We start from the raw sequence: 16,594 nt of genomic DNA on the forward strand, positions 1-16,594 counted from the left end.
CCTTTGCTTTGTACTTGTTTTGTACTTGTGTTAACCAATCAGCAACAAGCACATATGTGGCAAAGTTGTAATATTCAATAAAAGGGACTCCCCGAGACATGCTCAAGAGGATGCCTCCCATATGACACCTGCTACTCGTCTGTCGTTTATTCCAGCCCAACAGCATTAAACATTGGGAATAAGCACTAAATCACTAACCAGTAAGAGAATGTTGCAATGATGACCCTAGGCCCTAAAATCTCTGTTCTCCTTGGTTTGTGATAATGGAACAAATAAAGGATTTGGCTTCAATCAATCTTGAGATTGGCTAACTCAGCGCAGAAAGCAAATTGCCCCACTCTAAGATTTGATTTACATTCTCCACTGTGTAATGTCTGTTAAGCATCAGTGGGTCCTCATGAGGACTTTGGACTTGCGTTTCTTTTCATTTGATTCTGTATGGATTTGCACTCTGCTCATTGCCCAACACACTCATTGTTATCTCTACATTGGCTCCCCCATTTGGCCTCGGTCTGTAGGAAAAAATACTTGTTTCGTTTCTTAATCAGATGGCATTGGGACCACAAAAAGATGTCACTTGGCTCACCTTCAAGATGCTGCAGAATTATCTGTTGATTTTTTTTTTTCCTGCTAGGGCAATACACCAGCTTGGGCTACACCCTCTAGAATGCTAATGAACTCTAATGGCTTGCTCCTTTGGGAGCAAAGGCAGGATACAAATTAAACAAACATAGGAATTAAATAATTATTTTAGGACATCTACCAGAGCTTTCCTCTCAATTCCCAGTGACTTTTGGTTTTACCACATGAAAGGTGGATTGATGGACTTTTCATTCAAAACCTGGACCCAGAGATCACAGCGAGTTGTCTGTACCGTTGGGCAAGGAGACAGTTTCAGTGTGTTGTCTATGGAATATTGACCATTAGTTCTGGCTCTACATGGGTGCTGCTAGATTTAAGAAACGGGGTCAGCTGTTAAACACAGTTCAGAAAAAGGGGGAGTAGGGAATCAGGTATACGTGGTTAGTCCATTGTATATGGATATAAAACGTATCCCCTTTGCAAATGGGGTAAGGGGCATCATGTGGGTGACATTTCTGCTATCACTGGCATAAGGGCAGATCACAATCTTTGTATATTTTAAAGTACTGTACAGTTGGAACCTTTTCTTTATTTTCTTGTAAACTGCTTTGAGTTCTGGGGTTTTTAAAAAAATCAAGTGGTGTAGAGATTTTATGAAATAAGTAAATAAGATTTGCAAAATTTCATGAAATAAGTAAATGAGATTTGCATTCTTTGACCTTAAGATGGGCTATTAAACCCCAGGTAATTCACGTAATGTTAGACTACAGTTCCCATTACCTCCTGGTGCTTGGCTGTACTGGCAGGAGCTTATGGGAGAAACTAAGGACATCTGGAAAGCCACAGGTTAGCTGCTCCTAGACAAAATATTGCAGCGCTACTGTTTTCTTTTCCTGTCCTTTGGTGTGTCATCTGGATGAAGTAGGACACCAAAATAATTTTTGGAGCTTAGGAGGTGATGATGTATTCACAGAATCCTAGGACTGTAGAGTTGGAAAGGACCATGAGGGTCATCTAGTCCAAACCCCTACAATGCAAGAAACTTTCACACAAATTGTTGCCGTATCATGATAGTGTAGCAACAGCAGTTCATTCTCTGGTGCTCCCCTTGGTACAGAATGCAATGACCAGTTTACTAAGTGCTACAGCATGTTGTGATCATATTACATCAGGGGTTCTTTTGTTTGTTTGTTTTTGAGTAGGAACTCAGGGGAACAGAGTTTTTCCTCTTTTTTGAATTTCTTTTTGTTGTTGTTGTTGCCGGGGTGGGGCTGGAATTTTTCATGAGGCTTGGATGAAGTTTACGAGCAAGTTTAGGTGATACTAGATTGACCCTCAGCAAGGCTCTTCTGGGATTCTTATGGAAACCCAATGGGACAAAATCATGCACATGCAACATTTGACAAAGGGTCTCATGCATTAAACAAACATACTTGCTGATCCAAAATATGCTGCTCTGTTTAATTAAAGTTTGCACACTAGCTGTGCTTTAGTGTATTAACAAATATGAGTTAGAAACATAACAATTTGATTCCAGACTACGTCTTCTGGTGGGTGACCTTGGTGAGCTTTGTAGGCAATTGCCATGTCCCAGGCATCAATGAAACCAACATTAAGATGCCGAAAAATATCCTTTGTTGCAAGGTATTGGGCATAGCCATGGAAGTTGCTATATAGCTCCTGGTCATCGTCCATTTCCCGGGTGTTCTCTGCTTTGATGATGACCTTTGTATCTGGGCTCCTCAGGAGAAGGCGCTGGATGGCTCCCCGGATGTTGATCATCCTTCGAACGAAGAGCTCAATGGGGAAGGGGCGGAAGTGCTGGCCCAGGGAGATGACAACCACCGTGTCTCTGTTGCCTTCCATCATGTCAATCAGTCGAGCAATGTAAGTGTGAGATTTCAATGAGTGCATAAAGAAAGATAAAAAGGGATGCCCATGCCTTCTCCAATGGATTGTAATGTTGTTCATCATGCCCACAATGACAGAACTCTGGATTATGCTCTGTCCTTGGGTATCAAAGTACGAAAGCGCTAATATGGGAACAGATGCAAAATAAAGACAAGTTACATATATATATGTAAAATCCTCTGATTAATTACTGGACTATTTCAAGTGGGGCAAAACAGAAATGGAAAAGGAACAGGACAAGCCACTTAATTCCCGTATTTTTCGCTCTATAAGACGCACCAAACCACAAGACACACCTAGTTTTTGGAGGAGGAAAACAAGGAAAAAAATATTCTGAATCTCAGAAGCCAGAACAGCAAGAGGGATCACAGTGAAAGCAGCAATCCCTCTTGCTTTCTAGCTTCTGTGATAGCTGCACAGCCTGCATTCGCTCCATAAGACGCACACACATTTCCCCTTACTTTTTAGGAGGGAAAAGGTGAGTCTTATAGAGCAAAAAATACGGTACCTTGTACAAAGTTCTGAATAAAACACTAAAAGATAATCAGGAGACCAGGAATTGAAAAACCAAAACTGATATCAAGTGAAAATAATTTGCAAATATATTGGTCAGAAGCTATAAAACACAGACTTCTTTGTAAATGCTCGCTATGTAGCCCTGCAAGGTCTCATATTCCATTTGCATAGACCTACGTCTAAATAAAGGTCCTCTTGACAAAAACAGTTGGATCTGTTGTTGTTGTTTTAAAAAAGTTGCTCCACTTTTACAATGAGAAATATATTGAACCTAATAAAACCACCTTTGCAGACTTGGGGGTCCCCCCACTCCTACTTTTTGCGAGGAAAACTTACTGAGCAAAGATGTTGCTTGTTTAATAGAGAAACAGCCAAAAACGTCCACCTGCAGCAAGCCTAGCTCTCTTTCTTAGGCACAACTTACTGCTCTCCCATACACAAGTCCCCCAGAAAAGTTCCTTGCTCTTTGCATAACCTAAATGAGTGAATACAGAACAAGCACATCTGTGTCTACTGTATCTCTCTATTTCTCTATCTAGCTATCTAGCTATCTGGGGATGTGGGTGGCGCTTTGGTCCAAACCACTGAATCTCTTGGGCTTGCTGATTGGAAGGTTGGCGGTTCGAATCCCCACAATGGGGTGAGCTCCCGTTGCTCTGTCCCAGCTCCTGCCAGCCTAGCAGTTCAAAAGCATACCAGCACAAGCAGATAAATAGGTACCACTGTGACGGGAAGGTAAATGTAGTTTGCGTGCACTCCAGTACTCGTCATGGTGTTCTGTTGTGCCAGAAGCGGTTTTTGTCATGCTGGCCACATGAGCTGGAAAAGTTATCTGTGGACAAACGCCACTTCTCTCAGCCTGAAAGCCGAGATGAGCACTGCACCCCATAGCCTTTACCTTTTACCTTTACTATTGATTGATTGATCTATCAGTCTATCTATCTATCATCTATCTATCTATCTATCTATCTATCTATCTATCTATCTATCTATCATCTATCATCTATCATCTATCATCTATCATCTATATCTATCTATCTATCTATCTATCATCTATCTATCTATCTATCTATCTATCTATCTATCTAATCAGTGCTGGATCCTTTCTAACCATACCGCTATAGCCACCAAATAGAACGATCTCTCACAACATTCCCTTCATTTCACAAAGCTCTCCAACTTTCACTAAACCCTCCTGCCATCCAAGGAAAGTGTCTCTAATCAGGCTTACACTGCAACCAGATCAGTTCATGTGGCTCTTTATAGCCAACATCAAGCTGTACAGAAGTCTTCCTACATTACTACTACTACTACTACTATTATTATTATTATTATTATTATCATCATTAAATAATAAAAGTTTCTGGGTACATAGAAGTTGATACTGTTAATAGGCTAAATACTACATTGTGGTTTCTCTGGGTGGGAAAACGTACTGCTCACTCTTTTGGAGAGATACTCGATCCATTGCCACACAGTTGAGTCTCCCAGGAGGAAAACCTGCTTTCCCTGTAAGCAAGAGTAAACATTATCCAAGGTGCTGCCATTGAGCACTTTGCAGAAAGCAGGATACCATTGGTTCTGCCAAACAAAGCCACTGGGAGACGGGGAAGTCATCCCGACTCTGCAGTTCATGTTAGCCATTGTCTTCTTCCCTACCAAAAGGAAAAGAAGAAATGAGAAGATGAAAATAGTATGGAGGATTCTGTTTGAGCTTTAGAAACCCCATCAGTCAACTTGACCAGCTCTGTATTTGGGGGGTTTAACAACTCATGGGAAAGGGGTCCTTGGGGTGGGGGATGTTGTTCTCTTTCAATATCAAGACCCACCTCTCTCCATATGAATAAACTTGGACTCTGTGATCATCCTCTGTAGCCCAGAGGATGGCAACAAGAGAACGGGCCTTTTTTGTGGGGGCTCCCCACTTGTGGAATGCTCTCCCCAGGGAGGCTCGCCTGGAGCCTTTGAAGGAAAAAGAGAGACCCTTTTGGCCTATGGGTCCATAATGTTGGCTTCTCCCCAGTTAGATTATGATTACAAATGGCATGACCTACTAAGTATAACCCATTTAGCTGTCCACAAGGTGCTTTCAAGAAGCAAAAGTCAAACTGTCCACTTGCAAGGGACCTTGTGGTTGCACATTTCCTGAAAATGCTGATGCAGATCTTGTGTTTAGAAATTTCCTGGTAGTGTGTGTACTTTTAGGGGGAAGGTATAAATTGTTCAGACTTTGTGGATGGAGATTTCCTGGCATTTTCAGTAAAGCAATGACCAGGAGGGAAGGAACAAAATAAAATAAAATAATTCCTTCCAGTAGCATCTTAGAGACCAACTAAGTTTGTTATTGGTATCTGAAGAAGTGTGCATGCACACGAAAGCTCATACCAATAACAAACTTAGTTGGTCTCTAAGGTGCTACTGGAAGGAATGTTTTTTGTTTTGTTTTGTTTCGACTATGGCAGACCAGCATGGCTACCTACCTGTAACTAGGAGGGAAGGGACAGTGGCCAAAAGATTCTGGGAATTGAGCCCCATGCATTGAGCCCCAAGGTTTTCTGTTGAGACCTATGCCTATGCTTAATGCCACATGTATGTAACCCATTGTAATCAGGATTAAACGTTTCTCACATGTAACAATGTATTGGAACAGTCTAAGTATTCACCGTGTGCTCATCAGAGGTGCCCAGATTCTTTGGGTGCTAACCCACTCTGTGCCTTCTGCTATAACCGAATAAACTGCTTTTTGTTTTCCACTCCCGGTGTGATCATTGGCTAAGTTAACCCTGTTTGAATTGGATACTTGTCCACAACACTTTCATCAATTCAATTTACATACTGCCCTTTATCAAAAGATCCCAGGGCTGAGTACAACAATAAAAACACATTAGAGAACATCAATGATAAAAACATAATAAAAAGCATACTGACAGACAGCCTATTAATAAAAGAGTCATCATTGTAACAGTCATCTCCTCCGCTTTCACAGACCATAATTTAATAGCCATAGGCCTGGGTAAAGAGGAATGACCTTTGAGTGTAGACAACTGTAAAAAGGGAAGAGTTGTGTTCATTGCTCCATGCTGTTTCAGAGGCGGATTTAGCAGAGCATGACCTGCATTGGTAAAAAGGTAAAAGTAAAGGACCCCTGGACAGTTAAATCCAGTCAAAGGCAACTATGGGGTTGCGGCGCTCATCTGGCTTTCAGGCCGGGAGAGCCGGCATTTGTCCAAAGTCAACTGTCCTGGTCATGTGGCCAGCATGACTAAACTGCTTCCGGTGCAACAGAACACCGTGACTGAAACCAGAGCACACAGAAATGCTGTTTACCTACCCACTGCAGAGGTACCTATTTATCTACTTGCATTGGCATGCTTTTGAACTGCTAGGTGGGCAGGAGCTGGGACAGAGCAACGGGAGCTCACCCCGTCGCGGGGATTTGAACCACCGACTATCTGATCGGCAAGCCGAAGAGGCTCAGTGGTTTAGACCACAGTACCACCTGTGTCCACTGGGCGCTGAGCTGAGAGGGCGCTGCAGGGGTCACTGCAAAAATGACTTGGAACAGAGGGTGAGAGGCAGGGGGTGGGATTTTGGTGTCACACAGGGCGCCTCTGAAATGTGAAAGCCCAAAGTCTATCACTGCGTGTTTCTGCTCTGATCACACCCACCACTGGAATACAACCCTGGAAGGTTATACAAGAGGTAAGGTGGCCCTCACATTGAAAGGATTGCCCATTTATATGTAATATATGGCAGCCATTGTGGTGGTGTAAGCCTCTTCCTGGCAAGTTGGGAGTATAGGATGGTTCTGCCCATCTCAAGGTATTTGAAGGCTGTGATGTGCTAAAAAATGTATCCCAGATTCCTACATTCATTATATGTGCAAACAAAACGTTGCATTGAGAACTGGAAGGTCTAACTCACTTCCACAGGATACAACATGGATGCCCACAAATGGATGCAGGATCTCAGCTCCAACTTTGTTCCTTCAAGGGGGAAAAAAGGAAGTCAGCATATTGGGAATATTTCCATCATCGATGTTTCCCACTAAATTCTCACATCTAACATGTTGCTGCTGTAAATGGAAGGTGAATCTTAATCTGATTTTGCAAAGCCTTTTGTACATTGTCAGGTTTTTATTGGGTCAAGTAGAAAATGACATTAAAATGGACCTGATAAAAAGAAAGAAATTTGGTTCAATTCACTCCTTGTGCAATGAATGCTTAAGGGAAATATTTGTTCTATTACTTGCATTTCCCCTGTAAAGTATTCCACATTACAGTGGTACCTCGGGTTAAGTACTTAATTCGTTCCGGAGGTCTGTACTTAACCTGAAACTATTCTTAACCTGAAGCACCACTTTAGCTAATGGGGCCTCCTGCTGCTGCCGCGCCACCAGAACACGATTTCTGTTCTCACCCTGAAGCAAAGTTCTTAACCTGAAGCACTATTTCTGGGTTAGCAGAGTCTGTAACCTGAAGCGTATGTAACCTGAAGCGTATGTAACCCGAGATACCACTGTATAATGTACTGTTTTTCTGTCTTTTTATTGGAAGCCTTTCTGAATGCTGCACACCAATATTTTAAATAAATGTAAGTTCTGATTGTGACAAGTATGACTTCTATATTGTTGTAATGTAATTTTTTTCATTTATTTTTTGCTCTGGAGCTTCCCCCACAAAAACCCATGCTTTAACGTTGAATTGGAGCAAATGGCAAACCACAAAAACCCAAAATTGCTGATTTTTTGTGCTTCAGCTTTAAGGAGCGAGTTTTGTGGGTGAAACTCTGGGACAAAGAGAAGAGCACTCAGACATGGAGCTATAAAGCACAGATCTGTGCCTAGGAAGTGTAGGAAGAAAAGTGAGTGTGGATAAGCCCAATATTGGTGCTCTGAGGATTGTCTGGGTCTGGATCTTAGAGACCAACCAAGACACGAGTTAACAGAGAACACAGGGTAAAGATGTGCCCACACAACCAACACCACTCCAACCACTGTTCACTTCTATTGCAGAACTTGTCCAATCTTCAGCTGGAAATTAAGCAATTGTTTGCCCCACATAACTGTTGAAAGCCAATATTTTGCAACACAAATGTGTATTTAACTGGTGATGTAACAAACTGCCTTTGTGATGCATGCTGAAGCCTTAGATTCAACAGATGAAACCTTCTTCCCATCTTCTTCCTCAATACTGCAAACAGATTCCAATAATCTTGAGGAACTTGTCTCATCATTGTATTGAGCAACCAAGCCGGGAAGAGGATCTATCTTGGGAGAGGAACTGCTTACCCATTTGTAATCATTTCAGCTTGCACAACCCCAGAAGGGGCACGTACACACACATGGGAACAAAAGAAGAAGAAGAGGAGGAGGAGGAGTTTGGATTTGATATCCTGCTTTATCACTACCCTTCCTCCCCCACAACAAACACTCTGTGAGGTGAGTGGGGCTGAGAGACTTCAAAGAAGTGTGACTAGTCCAAGGTCACCCAGCAGCTGCATGTGGAGGAGCGGAGACGCGAACCCGGTTCCCCAGATTACGAGTCTATTGCTCTTAACCACTACACCACACTGGCTGGATCAGGCCAATGGCCCATCTAGCCCAGCATCTGACCAAAAACCTGCAAGCAGAGCATGAGCATAAGAGGTCCCTCTCCTCCTGTGGTATCCAGCAACAGATATTCAGCATTGCTGACTCTAGCTGTGGAGGCAGAGCATCGTCACCATGGCTAGTAGCCAGCAGTAGCCCTCTCCTGCATGAATTTGTCAAATCCCCCTTTAAAGCCATATCCCTAACTCCTGTTTTTAGATACTTCTAAAAGACACCGCATTGCACCCGCTTATTCATCATCGACCCTGGGGATTCTGTATGGCTTTCTGACTGCCAAAGAGCTCCAGAGAGCAAACACACAGACCCAAATGTCTCAAAATGAAACATTCACAGAATGAGCAGCAGAATTCTTAAAATACCCGGCTGCGAGTTATGAAATGCATTGACAGTTGGCCTTAAGAAGAGACAGGAGAGTGAAATACCTCTTAAAAAGTCTTTGTTCCAAGTCTGTGAGGTAGGATTTGTATGTTAGTTCAGACTGAAGTTTCACAAGAGCTTCACACGGCACCCTCTTTGGTTTCACACAGTAGAAGGCTTCCTGGTCTCGTTCATCAAGATACTCACATAGATCCGCGGTTGTGCTTTTGACAAAACCACACTTAGTGGAGACGTGTGAGGCCCCATTCAGAAATTTGCCCCTGAAATCTATTTTGTCGTAGCCTCTCTTCCTCGCAGCCCACAGTGCAGAAACTCCTTCACTGGGGTGGATGAGCAAGATGGAAACTTGGACATCGCCCTCCCAAAATAAAGTGAAATTGACCAGGTATGTCCCATTCTTATAGTCTGTGATGTGCCCAGAAGCTCCAGCCCCAAGACTTGAAGAGTAGATCCTCACTCGTAAGAAGTCTCCTCCATACTTCTTTCTCTCCCCCAAGTAGTTGTACAAATCTAGCCGAACCATCAAGGGGTCTCCAACACAATAAGAACCCTTCTGATTTAATATGGTGGCCTTGCTGTTCCTGGCACTTGTGGTGGTCATTATATCTGTGAAAGTGACACTGGGCACCAACTGGTTCAGCTTTCTCAGAATGTCCTTTACTTCTTTGTCATTCTTTTCCCACTCTATCCTCATATTCATCAGGATGTCTCCTTTCATGGGCAAAATTCTGTTCCTGCTGTCTTTGATGGAATAATTTTTGTTTAAAGAATAAAAATACTTTCAAATTAATCGAAAAAGTGATTACAAGTAAACCTGAATGCTAGGAAAATATGGGATTCGTTCATAAAAGTCTAGGAAGCATGGGAAGAAAATCAGTCACATTTTTTAAAAAACAATAATATGCTTTGTTTTAATCAAACCCCTACTGGCAAATCTGCTGGGAAAATCTGAATCATCGCATATTAAATATCTTTTGGATGACAGGGCTAATGATATTACACTGGCCGTGGCAAAGTTTCTCTCGGAAGTTAAAAGAATCAAGGATCATCATGCTTGAGACAAAACAAAATGACCGCCTCTGTTCCTCTCTCTTTTGTGGTTGGCTGTCTTAACTGTATTTTGTTCTGAAATTGTTCGATGGGTCTTTGGACCGCAATCAAGATTTTATTTATTTATGCTTTGTTTTAAAATGTATTTTATAATTTTCCCTAATCAATTACTTTAAGTAATGGCTTGTGTGGATATTAATATTGGCATTTTTTACATTACTTTTCAGTATAAAAAAGGGAAAAAAGAGGCTCCTATAAAGGCTTACAAATATCAATTTAAAATATTCACGTAGCATCCTTCATGTTCTAGATTCTCTTCCCCCTCTGCCTCCATGCTGTCAATGTAGGATTGCTCTCAGAATAGCAAAAGCTCATATTTTTGGAGGTTTGTCCACACTTCCTCTAGTCCTGCTCCTTTCCTCAGGTGAAATCTGCTCTTTAGTGCTCAATCAGATCAAACAGCAATTTGGGTTTCCTCCAGATCAGCGTTTGCTCCGATTGAACACGAAATAGCAGGTTTTCCTGGGAAGGAGAGCAGTAAGTTGAAAACTGCTCAGACCCATACCTAAAAAGCATGGATCAAGCAGAAAACAACAGCCCCATGCTTTCTAGGCTGTGGTGTAACGTGGGTTGCCAGGACCACATGGAGGGGTGGGAGGAAGAGAAACCGAAGGAGTACACATGCACATTCAACAGCTTAAAATCATCCATGTCACACAGGAGATCACAGCCACAGAGATAAGAAAAGAAGAGTTGTTCCATACTCCGGAGAGGTCACTTCCTGGTTCACATGTATTGCAGCAGCTCCAGGTGTTGAAATTTGGCGCCCCTAACAATTTTGCACCTGGGGCAACCGCCCCTGTGCCCCCCATGCTATGCCACTGTTTCCAGGCATGGAACAAGCAGAAGGGTAGACGAGCCCAGGGCTTCACAAGCCCATTTGCTCCACTACTTTCATCCAGGAAAACCCGTGATTTAGCATTGCATCAGGACAATTGGGAATCAAGTTTTTCTGAGAATTGCTGTTTGTTCTGATTTAGCGCTAAAGAACTGGTTTTCCAGGAAGAAAGGCAAATCTGCTCGATTTTAGCTGGAAAGAATGGGACAAATGGAAAACTGTCCAGACCCCTGTGCTTTCTAGGCACGAACAAGCGGAAGTGTGGGCGAACTCTTAGGCCCCTAGTATACTTCCCTGCTATGCTATGCATCTACCTGTACTATTCCCCCAATACCTGTTCCTGTAAGGATTTTGCTTTCCTGACTCAGTACTGGGTTATAACCTAGGAAGATTTCCCTGCTGGTTCCACCTGCATCTTCCAGGTTGGGATAATGCTTTGCTTTTGAAGCACCCTTCTCTTTCAAGTATAGATGTTACTGCTCTCGCATCCTTCACTTCTCCCTCACTTTCATTCCAGTATGTGAGGAGGAAGAGAGCATTCCACCCCATAGAGTTGTGAAGCTCTGTGAAGACCAGGCTCAGCTTCGCCTTTGACAAGCACCAGCAGCGGCCAGCCTCTGGCGACATAAGGCAAAAGGGAATGGGAGGAGGAGGGAGCAGGGAAAGAGCTGGTAGGGAATAGATATGAGAACTGAAAAAGGCCTCACCAATGTCACCAGCAAAGTGATTGATCTGATTTGATACATGGCTCATTGTGATACCTCTGAAGATGAGAATCTGGAGCATGGAATGAGAAAGAAAGAATTACAAGCGTTCACAAGGAGAAAACAGAGCAGTAGTAAGGCACAATTCCCAAGCAAAACCTCCACGTGGAAGCATATCTGAATAGCAGGTGCCAGGGTCAAAATAATTAGGGAAGGGCAACTGCCTTGAGCCCCCAACCACACATTTGCGGCCTCCACAACCATCCAGTTGGCTGCAGTTGGTTGATAGTGGACACAGGTTTAAAAAACAATGTTCTTCCACAGGGGGCGGGGGGAGGCTGCAATAAAAGGTTTTCTGAAAAATAGAGAAACATTTACTCAAGGTGAATATTGCATTTAAAATTCCATTCTGCAAAAGTGTCACACTGCAAGAGCCAAACTATTTACTTCTATTTTTAAATGGTCACCAGAATCCAATCCATGTTGTATTCCAGGGCCATCAGGTGCTAATTAACTAAATGTCTTAACAACAACAACAACAACTTTTTATTTAGACCCCACCCACCTGTCTGGGTTTCCCCAGCCATTCTAGGTGGCTAACAACAGAATATTAAAAATACAATAAAACATCAAACATTAAAAGCTTCCCTGAACATGGCTGCCTTCAGATGTCTTCTGAATGTCAGGTAGTTGTTTATCTCTTTGACATCTGATGGGAGGGCATTCCACAGGGCGGGCGCCACTACCGAGAAGGCCCTCTGCCTGGTTCCCTGTAACTTGGCTTCTCACAGTGAGGGAACTGCCAGAAGGCCCTCGGCGCTGGACCTCAACATCCGGGCAGAACAATGGGGGTGGAGACACTCCTTCAGGTATACTGGGCCGAGGCCATTTACAGCTTTGAAGATCAGCACCAACACTTTGAATTCTGCTCAAAAACGTACTGGGAGCCAATGTAGGTCTTTCAGGATCGGTGTTATATGGTCCTGGTGTCTCCACCCCCATTGTTCTGCCCGGATGTTGAGGTCCATACACCATTTTTGAAAAAAATCTTTATGAATTAGTTTGTGTTATTGAATAAGGTAAGACACTTTACCTGGGTATCAGTTTTGTAGATGTGGACAGTGTAGATGATGAAGAAACTGACTCCAAGCACGAGAGCCAGGAAGGCTGTTGAGGTCATGGTACAAACCAAAGATATTCCTGGCACCTCTGTCAAAAGGCACAGAGAAATTCCTTTTCACCGCCTTTGGTTTCAAACCTGTTGCAACCAAAGGCAAGGGGAGAGTAGTAATACTTTCCAACAGACTATTCTAGAATGTATGTTTTTAAAAACTCACTGAAAATTCATTTAACCCAGTAGCCTGTAAGATTTGACATCAGAAAATCATTAGTAGTGTAGTAGGAGCTCTCTCTCTCTCTCTCTCTCTTCTACTCTGTTTCACTCTTACTGATCTTATTATTAGGATATGCATTTCTGTAATGCAAATAAACCTTTTAATAACTGAAAATACTGCTGATTTTCAGATATGAAGACCTCCACCTGGTTGTAGTTCCTGAGTCTTGAAGGATGAATATGCACTCCCTACTTCTCTGAGTTGTAAGAATTCCCAGGTTATATATTGAAAATAAGTAAGTAAAATAATAATCATGTTGATAATAATACTTCCAGGGTAGAGATTACCAGCAGATGGCTTCCTTTGGAGAGTACTTGAGCCTTTGATCCTTAAAAACAAGCAAGCAAACAAACAAACAAACAAACCTTGCTTGTTTACAAATATATGAATAACACAGGTGGAGAGCTAGCCCTCTTTCTGGGTCTATCATTTCCTTGTTCAAAACTGCTTCTGTTGCTGTCTCTCTTTCTCTCATAGTGGGTACAGGGTTCCCTCTTTTTCATCAAAACTGCTGCCAACCACCTGACCTCCCCTCTAACCTCTGGTGTTTGATCTCAAGGATGGAAGAAAGCATGATGCTCAGGCAGGCCCTTTAAAACACAGACTCTCTGACTATAGGAATCAAAGTACAGTGCTGCATTAGGCTCAAGAACTGGTGAGGGAGCATAATATCCCAGAAGACTACAGAAAGAAATAAGGTGGGAGGGGCATAGGAGCCAATGCCTAGAGACTGAGGTCCCCCCCCCCCATTTTTTTATGGGGACAGGCCCTACCAAAGTTGATGGCCATTGCCATTCAAATAGTGTGAATGTACCAATATAATGAAATGATTTTAGAACGTTGTATTATTTTACTGTTGTTAGCCGCTCTGAGCCCAGCTTCGGCTGGGGAGGGCGGGATATAAATAAATTTTTATTATTAGTTTATTTATATCATGTGATTGATTATGCAGGTTAGGGCTTACCTGCCCCCCCCCCCTCAATATTTTATTCTTCCATCTGGGGATGGAAGAATCTTAGCAAATTTGAGACACAGTGTGGAAAAATGCTATGTGTATATCTGTACATTCTTTGCCCTTTGTAAAAAAAACAAAAACGGTTTCTGTGGCCTCCGTGTAGAGCAACACCCTCAAAGTCCAAAGCCTTGAACTCTTACTATGTTGCAGCCTGTTTGGCAGTAGCAGCTTGGCAACAGATTCTGCAAGTGGGAGAGCGCTGCTTCGAGTATTTATAGGGGCCCGGATCAGAGAACTCCATTTTGATTGGTCAAGGGAACAGCAGGCTCTGATTAGCTGGAAGTTCTGGTTGGTGGATAAAGGGTGGATTGTCAGTTGCGGAAAACAATCGTCAGTTCGGAAAGTCGGTTGGGAAAGTCAGTTGATGGGCGGAGTGTGAGGCAAAGATTTGAGAAGACTGAGGGGTTAGGGTCAAAAGTGAAGAGCTGATGTCTGAATATTAAGCTACTCACCCCAGGTGTGTTAGCAATACTTGGCTGGTGAAGAACTGAAGAAGGAAGCCAGTGGTTGGGTTAGGCTAAGATGGTTGCCCTGACTAAAGGTCTCGCCAGAAGACGCAGGCCTTGAAAAATCAGCTAAACTGTCAAAGTTAACCGGAAACACAAATGGGTCAGTTCTGGGGTCTGAGGCTCATTGTGCCCTTTAGCAACACCAGGTTGTGGGTGAATTTGGCTGGTGTGGAGATTTAGTGATATTGGCCTGAGGCAAAAGCCACCAAAAGGTTGGCATTACAGCAACAGCGTCTCTTGAGTCTTTGGAAACTATCAACAAGCACATGAAAGAACCCACTGTCAATATCAATATTCCCTTAACTACATAAGGAAATTTAATGTGGACAGCTTTAGTCCATAGTTCATGCTGTCTCCATGCCCAAGCCTATTAAACCAAGTTACAAGGCAGCTTTATTCACCCTTCTAATTCCTTTTGATGCTTTCTGCGTATCAACTTTGAACATAATGGTGCGTGGGGAACGAAGACCCCCTGGGGATATGCAGGATTACCTCTCTGCACAATATCCACCACATACATACCTTCCGTTAGGTGATAATAATAATAATTTATTATTTGTACCCCGCCCATCTGGCTGGGTTTCCCCAACCACTCTGGGTGGCTTCCAATACAGATTAAAAATACATTAAAATGTCACACATTAAAAACTTCCCCAAATGCCTCCCTAGCTCAGAAGACTTATGTTGGGGACTGAAACCAGGAAGGGGGTATGGGTGGAATGGAAATTGGGAACTCAAAGGGTATACAATATAATTTGTTTTTTTGTTTTTTGTTTTTTTTTGTTTTTATGAGAGTTGGGAAATTCATGGAAGGGAATCTTTTTCGACCTTAGAGAAACGTCTCAAGAATAAGTATTGATATATAGGTATGATGAGAGTTAAGATTGGATAAAGTAAAAGAGGTTTTTAAAAATATTGTAAAATAAATTAAATTACTTAAATGAAAATAAGGTTGGAAGGATTTGCAGAAATAACGATTTGAACTAGAATACAAAAATGGGAGGTGTGAGGAGGTCAAGGAAATAAGTAAAGGAAGAAAGTTATGCAAAGGTTTAATCTGTTCTTTTTCTCTTTTTTTAAGCGAGTGTATTTTCTTTTTTGTTGTTGTTGTTGTATTTTTTTGTATTTTGTATTTTTCTTTTTTTCTTTTTGTAACTCTTAAACTCTGAATAAATATTATTTTTTTAAAAAAAGGGGAAAAAAACTCAAAAAAACCCCCAGAAGGCGTTACCTGCAAATGGGTGGAACCCTGGGATCACTTACTTTAGTCGATAATGGGGCTATCCCATGTCACAGCTAAATTTCTAGGATCCTGGCACTGGTAGATCTGGTACCAAGATCAGGCTGGCATAACCTATCTGCCAAAACATCACATTCTTTTTGTGCTTACTTTGTAGGAGCCAGCTACTCAACCCACCTATTCTATTAGCTACAACAGAATGCTTTAAAACAAGAACTCCAAACTTCAGCAGGTGGAGAAGAGCTTGTGGGTACCAAGGAAGGAGTATATGATTGACACACTGGCAACCCCTGCCTTAGTTTGAGGTACCTCTTAGAGACATGTGTAAAAAAAGGAAGGTGATGATTTCTCCTGGAGGAGGTTTAGCAAAGGTTATTCCACACCCCTTCTGTTCCACGGAGATCTTTTTCCAGCACATTCTGCACACACTCATCCAGTTTTGCAGAGAGGCTGTAATACATATTATCAAACAGCTGGTTGGATAATAGAGAGCTTCAAGGTCCAGACCATTGATTTTATTTTTATTTATTTAATAAAATTTGTAAGTCGCTTCCTTGACAGAAGGCAACTGAGTGACGATCTAAAACTTTCTTTATATATGCAGATAAAAACAAACATGAAAAACAAGTTAGCACAATTTTTAAAAATATAAATAAAACAGTTTCTACATATATATGAAAATTACATGTCATGGTAGGCTTGTGGAAACAAAAATAATTGCTGAAACCAATACAGAAAAGAACCCGACGAAGATCAATGGGAAGGGAGTTCCAAAGAGTAGTGCAC

At 42.2% G+C, this 16,594-nt stretch overlaps 1 protein-coding gene and 1 long non-coding RNA gene across 3 annotated transcripts; one reads left to right on the forward strand and one right to left on the reverse strand.

Moving 5' to 3' along the window:
* Positions 1-1,554: 1,554 nt before the first annotated feature.
* Positions 1,555-12,908, reverse strand: LOC309331868 (NXPE family member 2-like). 2 transcript variants are annotated; one of them, XM_081844408.1, is made up of 6 exons: positions 12,744-12,908; positions 11,654-11,723; positions 9,043-9,739; positions 6,934-6,995; positions 4,446-4,664; positions 1,555-2,615 (listed from the first exon to the last, which is right to left on the reverse strand). In XM_081844408.1, the coding sequence occupies exons 1-6, from the start codon at positions 12,828-12,830 to the stop codon at positions 2,080-2,082; spliced, it is 1,671 nt and encodes a 556-aa protein (XP_081700534.1). In that variant the 5' UTR covers positions 12,831-12,908; the 3' UTR covers positions 1,555-2,079. The 2 variants fall into 2 exon arrangements, with proteins under 2 accessions (XP_081700534.1, XP_081700535.1); XM_081844409.1 differs by lacking the exon at positions 12,744-12,908 and having other exon boundaries at positions 1,556-2,615; positions 9,043-9,735; positions 11,654-12,210.
* A 1,292-nt stretch (positions 12,909-14,200) lies between these two features.
* On the forward strand, positions 14,201-16,371 carry LOC309331904. The gene is made up of 2 exons (XR_014151998.1): positions 14,201-15,018; positions 15,966-16,371. It is a non-coding gene; the product is annotated as an uncharacterized lncRNA (long non-coding RNA).
* The last annotated feature ends 223 nt before the right edge of the window (positions 16,372-16,594 follow it).

Source organism: Podarcis erhardii (genome assembly GCF_964252035.2).
Source record: "Podarcis erhardii genome assembly, chromosome: 16".
In the NCBI taxonomy this organism is placed as follows: domain Eukaryota; kingdom Metazoa; phylum Chordata; class Lepidosauria; order Squamata; family Lacertidae; genus Podarcis; species Podarcis erhardii.